The sequence below is a fragment of the Ascaphus truei genome, chromosome 1, assembly GCF_040206685.1.
Source record: "Ascaphus truei isolate aAscTru1 chromosome 1, aAscTru1.hap1, whole genome shotgun sequence".
Classification (NCBI taxonomy): Eukaryota; Metazoa; Chordata; class Amphibia; order Anura; family Ascaphidae; genus Ascaphus; species Ascaphus truei.
In genome coordinates this window covers 115563398-115580581 of record NC_134483.1, presented here as the reverse complement: position 1 = coordinate 115580581, position 17184 = coordinate 115563398, and the positions used below count along the sequence as shown (strand labels likewise).

Below are 17184 nucleotides of genomic sequence, written 5' to 3'. Positions count from 1 at the left end.
CATAATGCATCTGCAACACAGTGCCAAAATGAACTTGCATATTAACTAAAATCATGCATCATTTTTTCTATCTTTCGTAGGCAAAATATCCTACACTCTTCTCCCTCTCCTCCATAGGGTGTAGCAAAAACTTGATTGACATGTAAGTTCTCTGCTAAAAAAAAAGAATTTCCTTTTTTCCAAAGGGGAATTTTTTTTTAATGTTTGCTTTAAGGATTATACAATGTATTTAGGGACTATTATTATTTTTTATAAATTTTAAAGTACATTAAAACAATGATGGTAGTGATGATATAAATACTGTTAGCCTGATGTATTAAACATTCGTACCTGATACCTGTATTTGCAGTTTAAATATGATGCCAGCAGAGTACTGGTATATGAGCGTGGATAGATATGCATCACAAAGCGACTCCAGAATAAAGCAAAAGGACATGTATTAAATACGGAAGAAGCTTAGTTAAGAAAAAAGAAATGGTTATACGGTTATCAGATTTTAGCTCCCTGGCAACTCCACACCCAAGCCCATGTCTATATTACTTGTTTGTTCAGTCCAGAAAGATAAATCTCAAGTGGAAAAATAGGAAGAGGATGTATCTATATTGCATTTATTAGTGTTATAGAAAGGGAAGGATCTAAATGACAGAATCACAGGTGAATTCTACATTTAAGAACAGAGAGAGACGGTGATTTTCTGTTATAAGAAAACAGCTAGGCATCAAGGAAACTAAACATCACACTTGCAGTGTCTGTAAATAAACCATAATTTTCTGTATATCTGTACATGAAACATGCACAATAAATTCAGAAAGATGCTATTTGACTTCTTTCTATTTCAATAGTCAAAAAATAATAATTTCTGGAAATGCTAAATGTAACACTTCTACATTGCCTACATTTTAATTAGAGATAAGGTTATCTATTTTGTAACACACTGTAAATTATCAATTAACCGTAGCACATCAGCTGCATGATTCAATTTGTTTTAACTGCCTTGTTTATGCTTCATTTATTTGACTAAAACTTTATTACCTAATTAAGCAAAAAGTTGAGGAACAGTACATGGTTCCAGCACCATTATCACTAAAAGTTAAATCAAAACATCACCCAGAACTCTATTACGTTTTCATGATATGTATTGAATAATAATATTAGTCCATATGCACAAAATATTGTATTACAGACAGAGGCGTAGCAATAACACGCGCTCTTCGGGCCTGCTTTCCCTCCCTGTCGGCATCCCGGCGGGCCAGCAGAGGAGTTAGGAGTTGCATGATTTTGCACGGAGGCAGAGCAGGATGGCTGGGGAGGAGCACACTGTAGCAACACCGACACCGGAAGTAAGAAAGAATTCCTGGTCGAACCGCTGGATCGCGCTCCTCCCCGGCTGTCCTGCTCCTAACTCCTCTGCCGGCTGCTCCTCTGCTTAACTCTCGTGGACCGACACCACATGCCATCATCTCCCTCCCTCCTGCCTCTATCACCACCCTGTACCACAAGTAGGCATGGAGGAGGGGGAGAGCTGGAGGAGGGGGAGAGACAATAGGGCCCTTACATTTTTTTTGCCTTGGGGGCCCGCGCATGTCTAGCTACGCCACTGATTGCAGACACATGTCTGTGTATGTTTCAGTATCTAAAAGGAGATAAAATAATGAGTCAAATGTACATAAACTTACAACAACACAAGACAATTTGAATGTCATTTTTTTAATTTTAATATAACATATGAAGTGAAAAAGCACAATAAGAGGTTAAATCAGGGCTAAGCAACTGATGTAGGACCTCAAGCTGCAACTTACCGATCATCCTTTGGCTCCATCAGCTACTGTTTGCTAACTGTGAGCAGGGAGCACTTCAGGTTGTGTAAGGTCCCCTCTAAACTACCTATGTTTGCACTAATGGATATGAATCCATGCAGGGAAAAGTGTGTTTTGACTCACTGCTCCATTTGTCTAGCATATGCAAGAAACAGCTTCCAACATCTGATGCAATATGTTAGTTGTATCAAAATTAAATAAAAGGGACTTAAAAATGTCACAGAGAGATTCACAATTTGATACAACATAGGCTCAGCACTCAATAATGGATGAATAAATGACAAAAGACACTCACATGCTCCTACAATTTCAGCAAAAATGTAGTTTTTTTAAAGTACAAAAGAGTCACAAAGATCAATCTGAATAGATCTAAAAAGTATCAAAATTACAAGGAATACAAAAGAGAGTAGGCAAACAGATACACACTGTTTATTTATTCACCTATTATTGAGTACTGATCCTATGGTGTAGCATGCAAAGTAGTTGGATACATTTGTGCAGGATGCAAATGCCTTAGGCCGCGCTTACAGTGATGTCACCCATCGCCACTGCGATAGTTATATTTCAAATGTAGGCGACGTCGCTGGCTACAAGGCCAGAGACGTCATAAAGGGGGAAGGGCAGAGGGACGGAGAAGCTCCTGATTAGCCACAAGGGGAGACCGTTGCAGAAAAAAAATCAAATATCAGTGACTTCCAGATTTTTGGTAGCACTGTCGCTCCGTCACGCTTATAGTGCACGCGACGGTGACAATGCATTTGTTTTGACGCGACATCTATAAGCTCAGCCTTACTTTTGCTGTAAAGTGTCCTTGATACTTAGACCCTATGATTTTTAAGAGGCAGTCTTATGTATAATTTAAACTATTTGTTAACGTGATATTTATTAATCACTAAAGAATTTACATATTTGTGTACTGTCGTTTTTTAATGGTTCCAGTCGTATTCGTATTAGATATTTATTGGCCTCTACTTTTAGCTGAAATGTTACTGTCTAAAAAGAACAAAACAGAGAAGAAAATTGACAAATTATCTGTAGAAACGAGGTTCTTATATCAAACGCTTCACATCGTTTAATTACCTTTTAAGAATTAAAAGTGTTAAAAAAAATAGTTTTACTCATCGGATTTTTTTAAACAGGTGCCAATTACGTACTATTAAACTTATTACTGCCATTAGTTTACTGTTTAAAGCAACAAAACGTGAAATGTTATGGTGTTTTTTTATAAGTCAGTTCTATAGTATTAGATAATAGTGACTGTTTCTTTGTTTTTATTTAACCCTTAATGGCATTTGTAATGAATTTTAAAGCATCCTTTGATTTCTATAGCAGGCTTTAGCCCACCTGCCCAGCAGTGCACAATCTTTGTAACACTTTCCTGTTTGGAATAATGTGTTACCAAAATTCCCAGCTGTTTGAGCGGCAAACTGTAACAATAGATAATGTTACCTTAGTAATACAAGGATACATTGTAACTGCAGAGTTACACTGACTGAAAGATTGATTGAAACAGAAAGGCAGCCATTATGTTAGGCACGCAGTCTGGATTTTTCCAGATTTATAACAGGAGCCCCAAAGTATTGCCAGCTCAGGTAAAAATGTAGAAATATACATTGTCACATACTTTACATACCACAAAACAAAGAAAAAGTTGGAAAGTAGTATTGGCGCTTTAAATGTGTATTACCTTTTAAACGTATATATTTTTTTATTTTTCAGGAAACATGATAACATATAAAGGGGGGAAGGGAATGGGGGGGAGGGGGGTATTACCTTTTAGGCTGTGGCCACGCTAGCACTGAGCGTGCGGTGCTTGCCGAGTTTAGTTTCGACAATTTAAATTGTCCTGTCCCCGTGGTGCGCGCTCGTTCGTGCTTGGCGCTTGGGAAGACAAAAAATAAAGTGCGTTTGATGCTCGCTCAACAATCCCCCAATGCTCCCACGCGCGCGCTTGCAAAATAGCAGAACACCCGGAGCTCATGCTTGGAGAGCTGGTGACATCACAGCTCTCCAAACATGAGCGCGGTCAGCGCCAGCGGGGCCGCAGCCTTCTAAGAGATGAGATAAGATTTAGTCATATTTAAATAAATGAAAAAACCAGAGTGCAAATCCCTGAATGAGTAGGGGTTGGTTTTAAATGTTAAACACCAATACTGATACAAATATATAATGGATTGAATAGTATGCCATGAGTCTAACGTTTGATTCAATGGCAAACATATTCTTATGAATGCTGTATTGTCTTTCTTCTAAGATACGTATTGCTCTGCAATTTTTCATTCAATATTTCCTTTAATTATGTTATACTTTCCCCCCCTCTTTAGGTGCAATTTAGCTCCTGTAGTTGAGTTTGCTGCTGACGTGGGGACTAAATCTGATTTTATTACCATGAACCCATCAGTAGTACAAAGAGCATTCGGAGGCTTCCGCAATGAGAGTGACCGAGAGAAATTCGTCCATAGACTATCAATACTCAATGACAGCGTCCTTTGGATCCCTGCTTTCATGGTCAAAGGTGGCGAGAAGCATGTGGAGTGGGTTAATACATTAATCCTCAAGAATAAACTGAAAGTGCGAACTGCCTATCCATCACTGAGACTCATTCATGCTGTCAGAGGGTAAGTGTCTGAAAAACGAATAGTCTCTCCTTGAGACAATTGATTTCATAAGTAAAATGTTATCTTTACAAGGAGGATTTAAATTAATGTTTCTGAGGGGGGTATATAATTTGACTAGTTTCAATGTGTTTTATTTGTTCATGTTATGAAATTAAATAAAATCAGCAGTTCATGTTTTTGCATTGATTTAGTGAGCCCATAGGAGAAGTGAATATTATATTATACTTCAGTGTTCTAACTTTATATTGTATACTCGTTTTTTCAGAAAGGTGACCTTGGGAAGAAACCCTTAATTAGATTGTAATATTTCAGCATAGAAAAAGGTGAAAGAAGTTAACATTAAAAACACAAAAAAAAAAAAATTCTACGCCCCTACCTGCCCCTCGCACCCCCCTATCCCCCTTACCTTTTGTCCAGCGTTTCTGACATCATGTGACCCCATGGCGCCATTTCATGTGGCGTTGCCATGGCGACGCGTCACCAGAAGCCGCCGGAGAGCATGTAAAAGACTATACAGAGGCCTTGCGTGCTCTCCCGGCATTTTATTTAAATGTTGTGGGGAAGAGCATACTGCATAGTTGGCAAATAAAAGAATGAAAGAAAGAGGGGAAAATAAAGAAACTTAAAATTTGGTTGTTCTGTGTAAAGTAAGTATGTTTTTACACTCAGGATGGGGCAATTAGCAACCCAAACCCTATCAATTATAACAAATTTAAATAAAATACTTGTTTAATATCCGTTTAATTGTTTATTTTATTTAAATTTGTTATAATTGATAGGGTTTTGGTTGCTAATTGCCCCATCCTTATTGTATACATGTTCACCTTTTAATATTAAAGCTATGTTGTCCCTTAGTGCGCCTGTCTGTCAATTGTTTTTCTGTCTGTGAGCTCCTCTGTGGGAGATCACCTTTATAGGGGGTGTGTGGAGTCCCCCAGACTAACGGCAGCAAGAGGGACTTTACTCAGTGACATCCCTAGCGCGGAGTGACATTCCTGCTTTTCATGTTTTTACTCTCATCAAACTCCCAAAAATAAATTTTTATTAGTTACTTTTTTTTTTTTTTGGCTAATGATGGTATCATGGTTACTTTACAAAATAAAAATAATGGTGATTAGCAATTTACCTATAGTTTCCGTAGTCATTTAATTAACGAGATTAGATAATGATTGTGAAAACCTTTCAAAGCATTTGAATTTATTTGAAATATTTATATTTAGACATTTTTATTGCTAGTATGAATTGTCAATCAACTATATTTGGCATTTATTTACATTGGTGCAAGGTGTAACTGCCCTTTTAAAAGTTTGACAAACACTTTTCACTGTTATAATTCTGTATCTGTTCTGATTCTTTTACAGCTCCCAGTTATTTTAGCGCCTTGCCATCTGAAAGTGAATTTGTTAAATTGCAGACATCTCTACTTGTTAATTCACAGGTCATAATTTGCTTCTTTTGAAATGATTTGTTAAAAGAATGCCCTTTGTAAATGCCAAAGGAGTAAAATGTAATTTTCAACTACACAATTGTTTAATTTAGCAAAAGCGACATGTACCTTTTTTTTACTGCAAAGTTATAATGACAGTCATTTACAAGCTGTCGACAAAAAATGATCAATTTGATCAGTTTGAACAAATTAAATCCTGACAAAAACATCAGAAGTGTATAGTAAAGAAATGCAAGGAACCATTGATTGAACAACTAAAGTAAATTAAGGAATATGTATTGAATATAATTGGACAACTTTATTTGCCATTGTAATATTGAGAAATAAAATAATATTAATATTGGCTCAAGAAAAGCAGATTTATTGATCGCGAGTACAAATACACATACAAGTGATCACAGGGAGAGTCAAAAATAAATGACTAGTTTGGTAATTTCTGAACAGAGCTTCTATGCACAAAATATTGGTGTTTACATTGCTACATCAGCAATAATACATGGGTGGCGCAGAGAATAGAAAAAATACCAATAATGCTGATAATACATAAGTAGCAAATTACTTGCAAAATACACAAAAACAACTTGTGATCATGACTCGTAGATTTTCCTAATTTGTAACACCTTATTTCTAAAAAGAGAAACTTGTGGTTAGCCATTTTCTGATAAGACACTTTTCTTCCCACGGCAGTAACCAAGCACTTGTGCACATTTCATGTCCCCTAAACAGTGTAATACAAAATACAATAATCCTGTCTCCATTTTGTCTAACTCTCTCTCAGTGTCCCCTCCTAATCACCCCAATATCGACACCATTAACATAAGATACATTACTAATTTTACTAATGTCTCCTGGCTGCAAAGCTGGCACAGAAGTGGTGCAAAAATATTGCACCATATTTATTTGAAGAAAAAAATCCTTTTGATTTGAATGGAAATGTTCTTGTCATATATTTGGTACAATGTTTTGGTACCAATTTTACAGTTGGGTGACTGATACTGTAGATATCCTCCAAAGGGTCTATTAAAGTCTCCTTGTTGAAAAACTAGCATCCTGGAAATTTAGAAAAGGACATCATATTTGTCAGGAATTACATGTAGAAATCATTGTTTGAGTTTTCATCATTTAATGCTCAGGAAATCAGAGGCAAACATCTTAGGTGTATCTGCACCTTAATCTACAGTAAGGCTGTCAAGCTCACAGGCCGCATGTGGCCGCCAAGGTGTCACCTTGCTGCCAGCGCCTGTCAGCTGACAGGGAAGAGATCTGGGACAGGAGTCCTGTACATAGTGACTGTGGGGGCCCGGTGAGTACTGGAAGTTGCTGCCTGGCCGCCTGTTCCCCCACTGGTGTGCAGCTGCCTGTTCTCCTCTGACAGCTCCTACACTGGTGCGCGCCAGAAGAAGGCCGCTCGGCACCCGCATGGTAAGATTTGGGGGTGGGGGGCTATTGTGGAGGTTGCGAGCAGGTTGGTGGCTATTTGGGTGTGGGGGCTTGTGTGGGATGATAGTGGAGGAGGGGGCTGGTGTGGGACGGAGAGGATTGTGGGGCTTATGTTGGGCAGTGGGTATTGTGAGGGAGGATTGGGGGAGAGAGAGAATTGTGGGGGAGAGAGAGAGAATTGGAGGGGAAAGATAAGGGGGAGGGGGAGAAAGAGAGGGGGAGAGGAAGAGAGGGGGAAGGGGAATAGGGGGAGAGGGAGGGGGAAGGGAGTGAGAGAGTGGGGAAGGAAGAGAGAGTGGAGGGGAAGAGGAGGGGGTTTAGGGGGGTTGGGAGGGGGGAGACAGGGTAGAGGGAGGGGTTGGCAGAGGGGAGGGAGAGAGGATTGAGGGAGAGAGAGAGGAGATTGGGAAGTAGAGGGAGGGGGGATAGAGAGGATTGGGGGAGAAAGATAATTGGGGGAGAGCGAGCAGATTGGGGAAGAGACAGAAGGGATGGGGAGAGAGTTGATTGGTATACAGTCATATGTAGAAGCACATGCACACCGCTGGTAGGTGCTGGAGGGGGGTACTTATCTGCCGGTGCGCTGTATCCAGGGAGGTCCAGACATCCCAGAGGTACTTAAGCAAAGGAATGGAAGCAGGCACACGGTCTTTCTAAAGGTGCAGTTTATTGTGCCACCAAAGGTCCAACGTTTCGGCAAATAGATTGCCTTTATCAAGGAGAGGGCTCCTCTCCCTCTCCTTGATAAAGGCAATCTATTTGCCGAAACGTTGGACCTTTGGTGGCACAATAAACTGCACCTTTAGAAAGACCGTGTGCCTGCTTCCATTCCTTTGCTTGAGAGAGTTGATTGGGGCAGGAGAGAGCGAGGATTGGGGGGAGAGCGGATTGGGGCAGAGAGAGTGAGGATTGGGGGGAAGAGGGGGAGAGAGAGAAGGGATAGGGTGAGAGGGAAGGGATGGGGGAGAAAGGTAGATAAAGGTGAGATTTATTTATTTATAAAATGTTTTACCAGGAAGTAATACATTGAGAGTTACCTCTCGTTTTCAAGTATGTCCTGGGCATAGAGTTAAGATGACAAATAATACATGGTGACAAATACATAGTTACATAAGTGAACAGGGTATATATACATTATATACACAACATTGCATGCACAGTAAAGATAATAAATATTATAGGCGTATGTAACAGTTACTGACCAGATTAAAAATGTGAGACAGTTTTAGTTTTGAAAGAACTAAGACTGGTGGTGGCTGTGAGAGTCTACGATAGATTGTTCCAATTTTTGTGTGCACGGTAAGGCTAAGGCCCCGCTCCCAGAGTCAGCGCACCCGCACTGCAGACAGGTGGTGCGCTGACATACACAAACCGCGATATGCGGTCTGTAGGGAGCGGGAGCCGGAGCGGGAGGTGGGCGGGAGTGGGAGGTTTGACAGGGAGGGGGGGCGTGGCTTGAGCGGAGGGACCCGCTACTCTCCCCCCCCCTCCCTCCACGGACTCGGGCTGGAGCTGCTGAGGGTAAGTATTAAACACACACACACGCAGGCACTCATACACACACACACACACACAGGCAGGCAGGCACTCACGCACTCATACACACACGCGCACACGCGCACACACAGGCAGGCACTCACGCACTCAGGCACACTCATACACACACACAGACAGGCACGCACGCACTCAGACACACACACAGACAGGCACTCACGCTTTCACTCCACACTCCTCCCCGCTCCCCGAAGCCTCTCCTCCTCCCGAAGCCTCCCCTCCCCATTGGCTCACAGCCACACCACGTGACGCGTCAACGCTAGACATCACCATTTTCTTGTGTCCCCTAGCGGCTGACGCACCACAGCGTGTAGTGCTCTGTGCCGCCAGGGGGGACCGGCTCGCGAGGATTCCCCTGCTGGTGGGGAACTCGCGACATGGCCGCCCGCGCCAACGAGCGCAGCGGGACCGAGGCCTAAGAGGAGGAGCGGCCGGATACTTTGCTGAACCTTGGAACCATGAACAGTCTTTTGGAGTCAGATCTCAGATAATAAGTGATGCATGTAGTAGGGGTGAAGAGCTTGTTCAGATAGACAGGTAGCTTGCCCAGAAAGTATTTGAAGGCTAGACAGGAAAGAAGAACTTTGCGCCTAGACTCAAGTGATGACCAATCTAGTTCTTTGAGCATTTCGCAGTGATGTGTGTTGTAGTTGCATTGGAGAACAAAACGGCATATTGAATTGTAGAGGGTATTAAGTTTCCTAAGGTGGGTTTGGGGTGCCAAGCCGTATAATATGTCCCCATAATCGATAATTGGCATTAGCATCTGCTGTGCGATTCGCTTTCTGACTAGCAGAATTAGGGAGGATTTGTTCCTGTAATAGTACACCTACTGTACTTTGGTATAGGTTTTGGATGTCAGGGTATCAATGTGAATCCCAAATGTTAAATAGGAGTCAAACCATATGCCCAAGTATTTAAACTTGTAACAGGAGTTAGGGGGTATTAGCATTGGTTCTGATCTGGAGGTCAGTCATTAGAAGCTTTAAAAATTAGCCTTGCTCCCAACTACCATTGTTACAGTCTTGTCAGTGTTTAAAAACAGTTTGCTTTGGGAAATCCAATTTTCAAGTCTCAAAAATCAGATTGAAGTATCTGTTCAAGGTCGGAGAGGCTAGGTCTGTGTGCATATAAGATTGTATCATCTGCATACATGTGTATTGAAGCTCCCTTACAAGCTATACAAAGACCATTGATGAAGACTGAGAAGATTAGGGGCCCCAGAACAGAGCCTTGCGGGACACCACAGGTGACATCCAAGGGGTTGGAGTTAGAGCCTGAGATAGACACATGTTGGGATGTACCTGATAGGTGGGAATGAAACCAGTTGAAAGCATGCTTCCCTATTCCAGAGCACTGGAGTTTGTTAAGCAAGATAACATGATCAACAGTAGCAAAAGCCTTTGCAAAATCTAGGAATATTGCACCAGTGAGTTGTCCCAGTTCCATTCCACACTGGATTTCATTGCAAACTTTTAGCAGGGTAATTACTGTAGAGTGTTTGGGACGAAAGCCAGATTGGAATTGGCTAGGGAAATTTGTCCTGGTATAGTAATCGCTTAATTGGGAGTGAACACATTTTTCCATGACTTTGGATAGTATTGGGAGAAGAGCGATTGGCTTGTAGTTTGAGACAGTGTTTTTGCCCACTTTTGAAGATTGGGACAACTCTGGCAGTTTTCCAGGTCTTAGGGATATGGCCTGCCGACAGAATAGAGTTCACTATGGAAGCAATTGGTTTGGCAATGACTGGGATACCAAGTCTTAGGAACTTAGATTGCTGTAGGTCAGGTTCACATTGGCTGCTTAGTTGTAATTTGAGCAGCGCTTGTGTAATCTCCTGTTCGGATACTGGGACAGATTGAAAATTGTGAGCAGTGTTGGGAGAGGGTGGGGCTACAGGGGTACTCTCAGAAAGGGGTTCATGTTTGTGGTTTGGGTTGCGTTTCGCTAATAAATTAGTAGCACACCCCACAAAGTAATCATTGAATGCATTTGCAATGTCAGTGGGGTTTGTCAGAGTAATATCCCCCTTAGTGATATTACTTGGTTGTTGATGGCTAGATGGCTGGAATATATCGTTGATAACCTTCCAGAAGTTAGCTGGGTTTGATGTATTCTGGTGAAGATTGTCAAAGTAATATTATGCTTTTGCATTTCTTGTTTGCCTTGTGAACATATTCCACAGGCATCTGTAGTTATTAAGATCCTTGGTAGTGCCAGTTACTTTCTTGCTTTCAACATGGCATCCCTGAAATGGTAAAGTGCTATAAGGTCAGTTGTAACCCACGGTGGTGCACCACCCCCACCCACATTGGTGCACCCCCCACCCCCGTACTCTTATTTTGCATAGTGGAGCATGGGTATCACAGAGTTTAAGAACTTGGATTGGAAATAGTCGAGCGCAGAATCAGGGTCGGAATTAAGTCGATTTTGTACCAAGGGCAGTTGGTAAGAAAGCCAGAAACTGTTGTGGGTTCAAATTTCTAAATGTTCTAGTGAGGAGAACTTTAAGGCTTGATTAGGGTGGTTTAATTTTCCTTACAGAGTACACTATTGCATGGTCACTGAAAATTTCAGGAAGGATGCCAAAGGATTGGATTCTGATGGGATTTAAGGTGAGAATCCAGTCTAGCAAGGAATGGTTGTGAGATTTCAGGTTTGTCCGTGTGGGTTGGGAAATGAGTTGCGTTTTGTTAAGTGACTTGAGTTGTATCTGGATTTTGTGGTTTTTAGGGTCAAGCCAATTGTAGTTGAAATCCCCAAGAAGGAGCAGCTCACTCTTCTCATTCTGAGAGGAAATGGAGCCACGAAACTGGGTGATAGAGGGGCTTTAGGGGGCGGCAGATTTTGCCAACTAGGATTTCAAAAGAGGGTGGGCTTTGGAGGCAATTTAACAGTGTACATTGTAAGGTGTCTGCAATATAAAATAACACCCCTCATCCTCTCTTTGACCTATCTTTCCTAGGGATGGGGGGAGAGAGGGGATGGGGGTGGGGGTGTGAGAGAGGGAGATCAGCGACGTCTACATATTTTTAATAAAGAAAATGCAAGAAAAAGTGTACACGGAGTAGGTTTTTTGTGACTGTTTATAAAAAGAAGTTCTAGTGTGACCCTAGTCTTGGATTCAGACTTGTTTGGAGTATTGTTTTATTTCTCTTTAATATTACATTTAATTTTGAATAGTTACAATAATATAATTGCATTTTTGATAATTTTATTTTGAAAAAAGTGTAATTTGCCTGTAGTAATCGATGGTACATTGGATCCATTTACACAGTAGTTTTAGATGTTAATCCCCGTTTCCCGGTCCTTAAGTGCACTGTAATCCAAATACTGATACACATTATTTTAAAGTATGTTGGGCACTGAAACAAGTTGTAAAGTTATCTGGATTGGTCTGTGATCTACTAACTACATCATTGCATACACTGAGCCATATAAGCATACAGTGGTGTGAAAAAAAAAGTACACCCTCTTTGAATTCTATGGTTTTACATATCAGGACATAATAACAATCATCTGTTCCTTAGCAGGTCTTAAAATTAGGTAAATACAACCTCAGATGAACAGCAACATATGACATATTACACCGTGTCATGATTTATTTAACAAAAATAAAGCTAAAATGGAGAAGCCATGTGTGAAAAACTAAGTATCTTATGGTTCAATAGCTTGTAGAACCACCTTTAGCAGCAATAACTTGAAGTAATCATTTTCTGTATGACTTTATCAGTCTCTCACATCGTTGTGGAGGAATTTTGGCCCACTCTTCTTTACAACGTTGCTTCAGTTCATTGAGGTTTGTGGGCATTTGTTTATGCACAGCTCTCTTAAGGTCCAGCCACAGCATTTCAATCGGGTTGAGGTCTGGACTTTGACTGGGCCATTGCAACACCTTGATTCTTTTCTTTTTCAGCCATTCTGTTGTAGATTTGCTGGTGTGCTTTGGATCATTGTCCTGTTGCATGGCCCAATTTCACAAATGCTTTAGCTGTCGGACAGATGGCCACACATTTGACTCTAGAATACTTTGGTATACAGAGGAGTTCATGGTTGACTCAATGACTGCAAGGTTCCCAGGTCCTGTGGCTGCAAAACAAGCCCAAATCATCACCCCTCCACCACCGTGCTTGACAGTTGGTATGAGGTGTTTGTGCTGATATGCTGTGTTTGGTTTTCGCCAAACGTGGCGCTGTGCATTATGGCCACACATCTCCACTTTGGTCTCGTCAGGCCAAAGGACATTGTTCCAGAAGTCTTGTGGTTTGTTCAGACGCTTTTTTGCAAACCTAAGCCGTGCTGCCATGTTCTTTTTAGAGAGAAGAGGCTTTCTCCTGGCAACCCCTCCAAACAAACCATACTTGTTCAGTCTTTTTCTAATTTTACTGTCATGAACTTTAAGATTTAACATGCAAACTGAAGCCTGTAGAGTCTGAGATGTAACTCTTGGTTTTGTTTGCAATTTCTCAGAGCATTGCACGGTCTGACCCTGGGGTGAATTTGCTGGGAAGATTGGCAACTGTCTTGAATGTTTTCCACTTTTGAATAATCTTTCTCTCTGTAGAATGATGGACTTTAAATTGTTTGGAAATGGCCTTATAACCCTTCCCAGATTGATGGGCAGCAACAATTGCTTCTCTAAGATCATTGCTGATATCTTTCCTCCTTGGCATTGTGTTAACACACACCTGAATGCTCCAGACCAGCAAACTGCAAAAACTTTGGCTTTTATAGAGGTGGTCACACTTGCTGAAGATGAATGAATGAAGGGCAATTTATTAGCAGCACCTGTCTGCTACTTAGCATCTTAATTCCTATGGAAGCAGTAAGGATGTACTTAGTTTTTCACACATAGCTTCTCCATTTTGGCTTTATTTTTGTTAAATAAATTATGACACGGTGTAATATGTCATGTGTTGTTATTCATCTGAGTTTGTATTTACCTAATTTTAAGACCGGCTAAGAAACAGATGATTGTTATGATGTCCTGATATGTAAAACCATAGAATTCAAAGAGGGTGTACTTTCTTTTTCACACCACTGTATGTATGAACAACAAATGAAAATTATTATAGATAAGGTGAAAGAATAATTTTGTTATAATGGCACTTCATGGAATGTTAATGTATATGCGTCCCAGTGCCAGCTCCATGTAAGCCTAGGCAAAATACTTTAGGCTTGATTCTATATACATATGCCCACAACAACCAAATATCCACATTGAAGTCTGTTTTTTTTTGCCCATAAACAAACAAAACGGCTTCTTTAGACTATATTGATTTACCCCCTTTATCGCAGTATTGCTGTGACAGCAAAGACTAGATCTCTTGGGAAAGGATTTTTTTAATGGTTTAACATTTATAGTGCAATGTAAAGATTTTCTTATGAATTAAAGATTAACAGATAAAACCAGGGAAACATATTTTATTGAAACGGTGGAATCTATGGCCTAGTTTTACTAATTGCGTGATCAAAGGAGCATTTCCTGAAACGCGTTAATGTCAGCTATGGGGACCCCACCCCCTGCCTCCCTAGATACTTACCGTAGAAGCGCGTGACGGTATCTACTTTACAGGATCTCCTTCAAAGGCCCAGCATCACGCGTGCTTATTAGCTACCATGCCGCAAGAGATTTTAGCCTACAAATAGTGTGCCCAGTCTGAGCTACTACCTGCATGAGCTACTGAAGTGAGTATCTCAAGAAGAAGGGCGTCCCCCGAGCGCAAATAAACTGTATTTAACTCTGGACACCCCCTGTTTCCCACCTAATCCATTAAAAATAAAACTAGGCACACCTTAATGGCAATTTTATTTATTGACCTATTCACTAAAGCCATATTAGCAGCGTTAAACCACTGATAATATGATTTTTACTGCCACGATATGTTGGCAATATTTTTAGTGTTGTACAGGTTGGCCTCGTTATCCAACGTTTCACTTTACAACGAATGGCATATCCAACGCTTTACAATGCAACCCTATGGGCCGTTTTTCGACGCCGGAATGCGTTATCCAACGCCTGAATGCGTTATCCAACGCTCACAAATTAACATGGGACTCACTTTACAACAGTTTCACTATCCAACGCTGCTTCCAGGACGGATTCCGTTGGCTAACCGAGGACTGCCTGTATTTGCAAAGTACTAAATAATTAAACATGTCTTATTCAAATGCTATTTCCTACCCTCCAATATCTGGTGATACCACCCACAAATATTGTTGGTTTTTGATCACCTACCTCATGCTTGTATTAGGCCTATCTTGCCTACACTATGTACATAATGGTCTCTACCAACTTAAACTTAACCAATAGAGGATAAAGATACATTTTCTAGGCTCAATGGCCTACAGTACAATGCAATATATTAGCCATCTTTGGGTAACGGCTGTAACTCATTTAGTCATATAAATATGTGGTTGCTGGTAGGTGTGTTGGGTAGGTAGGGTAGTTGTAAGTTGTTGGGCATTCTTTTAACCCCTTTATTGCCTGATGGTCTTCCTTTGCTATGACTTGGAAGCCCATCAAATATCAAAGCTGTTAAAATACTTTTCTGCCATAGGATAATGTAATCTTTGAATTATAGTACATTACATAATGGTAACCATGTGTTTGCATGTGTATTTTGGCTTCAGTTATTAACTTGCGATAGTGACTGTCGCATTCTCCGGCATTACAGCCAAATATCCATATGCAAATGAGATAATTAACTAATGGTTATCTTGCATAAATAATTATTATTGAATATGGTGTTAACTTGAAAAAAATATACTTTGTTATGTCATATTTCACAGAATATTATCAAAGTTTTGAGAATCTAGGCTTATAAACAATAGTATCACATGCTGCATAATCTAATTGTAAATGACTCACATTCATAGACTACACAGTGACCCCTCTTAAATATTGTATAATGGCAATATAAAGGCAATATTGATGCTTTCTGGTTAATATGAATATACATATTGCTAAATTTAATAGTGATATAGGATTGAGATGAACAAAAAGCAGGAGCAACTGACTGCAGAAAGTCTGATTAAAATAAGCCAATTTGTTCACAGTTATATATTAGACTCCATTTTAATTAGTGAACAACTAATTCCATTTTTGCAATTATGGTTTCTTAGCTTAACATATCCAAAACCCTTAGACAAACCTTTGCTCTTTAGAATCCAAGCTGTTCTCAATTATATCAGTTGTTTGTATTCACAATTCAGATTGTTTCATCCTACTTTTTATTTAATAGTTTCCATATCTTATAAAAACAAAGTTGTTGGCTACAAATACATTTTAGCTCTATGTTTAATTGTAGATTAGAAAAAAAAAATCTTGGTTTTCTTCATGCCATGCATTACATACTGTGTATTGTTGCAAGCTGCTTTTATATTTTTAATTACTTACCTCAATGTGTTACAGAGAAAACGGTTGTCAGCAAAACATAAAAAGGCAGATAACCTTCTACTTAAAACAAATAAAAGCCACACCTGGAATATGAAGTTTTGTCTTAAGTCATTTAGGGTACTTAATAATCACACTATAAGATAAGCTTAAGCATTTCTCTCCCATGGAGCACCTAAAAAATAATTTTCTGTTTTCATGTTCCCTTAGCCCTAGAACTGTGAGATTCCTTGTATGTCAGTTTTAGGTGGGATATGTGGGTAAGATTGCAGTTAGTTTGTTTGCAGGAGTTCGGGGACCGGAGCTACCGTTAGTACCTTAATTCTACCCAGTGAGCAGGCATGATTTGCCGGTACACGAGGGGAATTACACCGGGGCTGCCCCATGTCCCTCAGACTCCTGGTTTTCGAGCCCCGATATCTCAGTCCTATATCCCGTACAGTCATGAGTCTCCCCAAGGTCCCGCATTTATTAAAATATGTTTTATGCATTTTATACATTTATTATAAGGCTCTATGCAGGCCGCCGGGGCATCTGCTTAAGGTGCCGGCAAGTCTGCATAGAGTCCGTAGTTCAAAGAGGAGACGGGATGTTGCGAGGTGTCGGGGTGCTAAGTGGCCGGGACAGGGTGGAGTACTGAGTCCGTAGAACAGAGACTCTCTGCGGGGATGAACAACTGGTCTGCCAGACTTAGTGGAGCCTGCCCAGTAGGTGGCAATGGGTTGACCATGGGAAGCGCCAGAATGTCGGCGTGTTTCCCATTGGTCGATACATATGTCCCACCCACGGGGCATCCTGAGCCGGCTTCACATGCCCCCTCCTCTGAGATCAGCCCAAAGACGAGCCCCTGTTTCTATTGGCTGGCGGGGAGGAATTCCCATGCTTTGATTGGACGCTCCGCCTTCCTCC

The 17184-nt window shown here is 40.7% G+C and overlaps 1 protein-coding gene across 2 annotated transcripts in view; it reads left to right on the top strand.

Annotated features, from left to right (window-relative positions):
* The window catches only part of ST8SIA4 (ST8 alpha-N-acetyl-neuraminide alpha-2,8-sialyltransferase 4), a 200978-nt gene that overhangs the window by 75601 nt on the left and 108193 nt on the right, over positions 1-17184 (top strand). For both annotated transcript variants that reach the window (XM_075593531.1, XM_075593541.1), the window contains exon 4: positions 4142-4435. In XM_075593531.1, coding sequence (XP_075449646.1) covers positions 4142-4435 — 294 coding nt within the window. The remainder of the gene's footprint in view (positions 1-4141; positions 4436-17184) is intronic.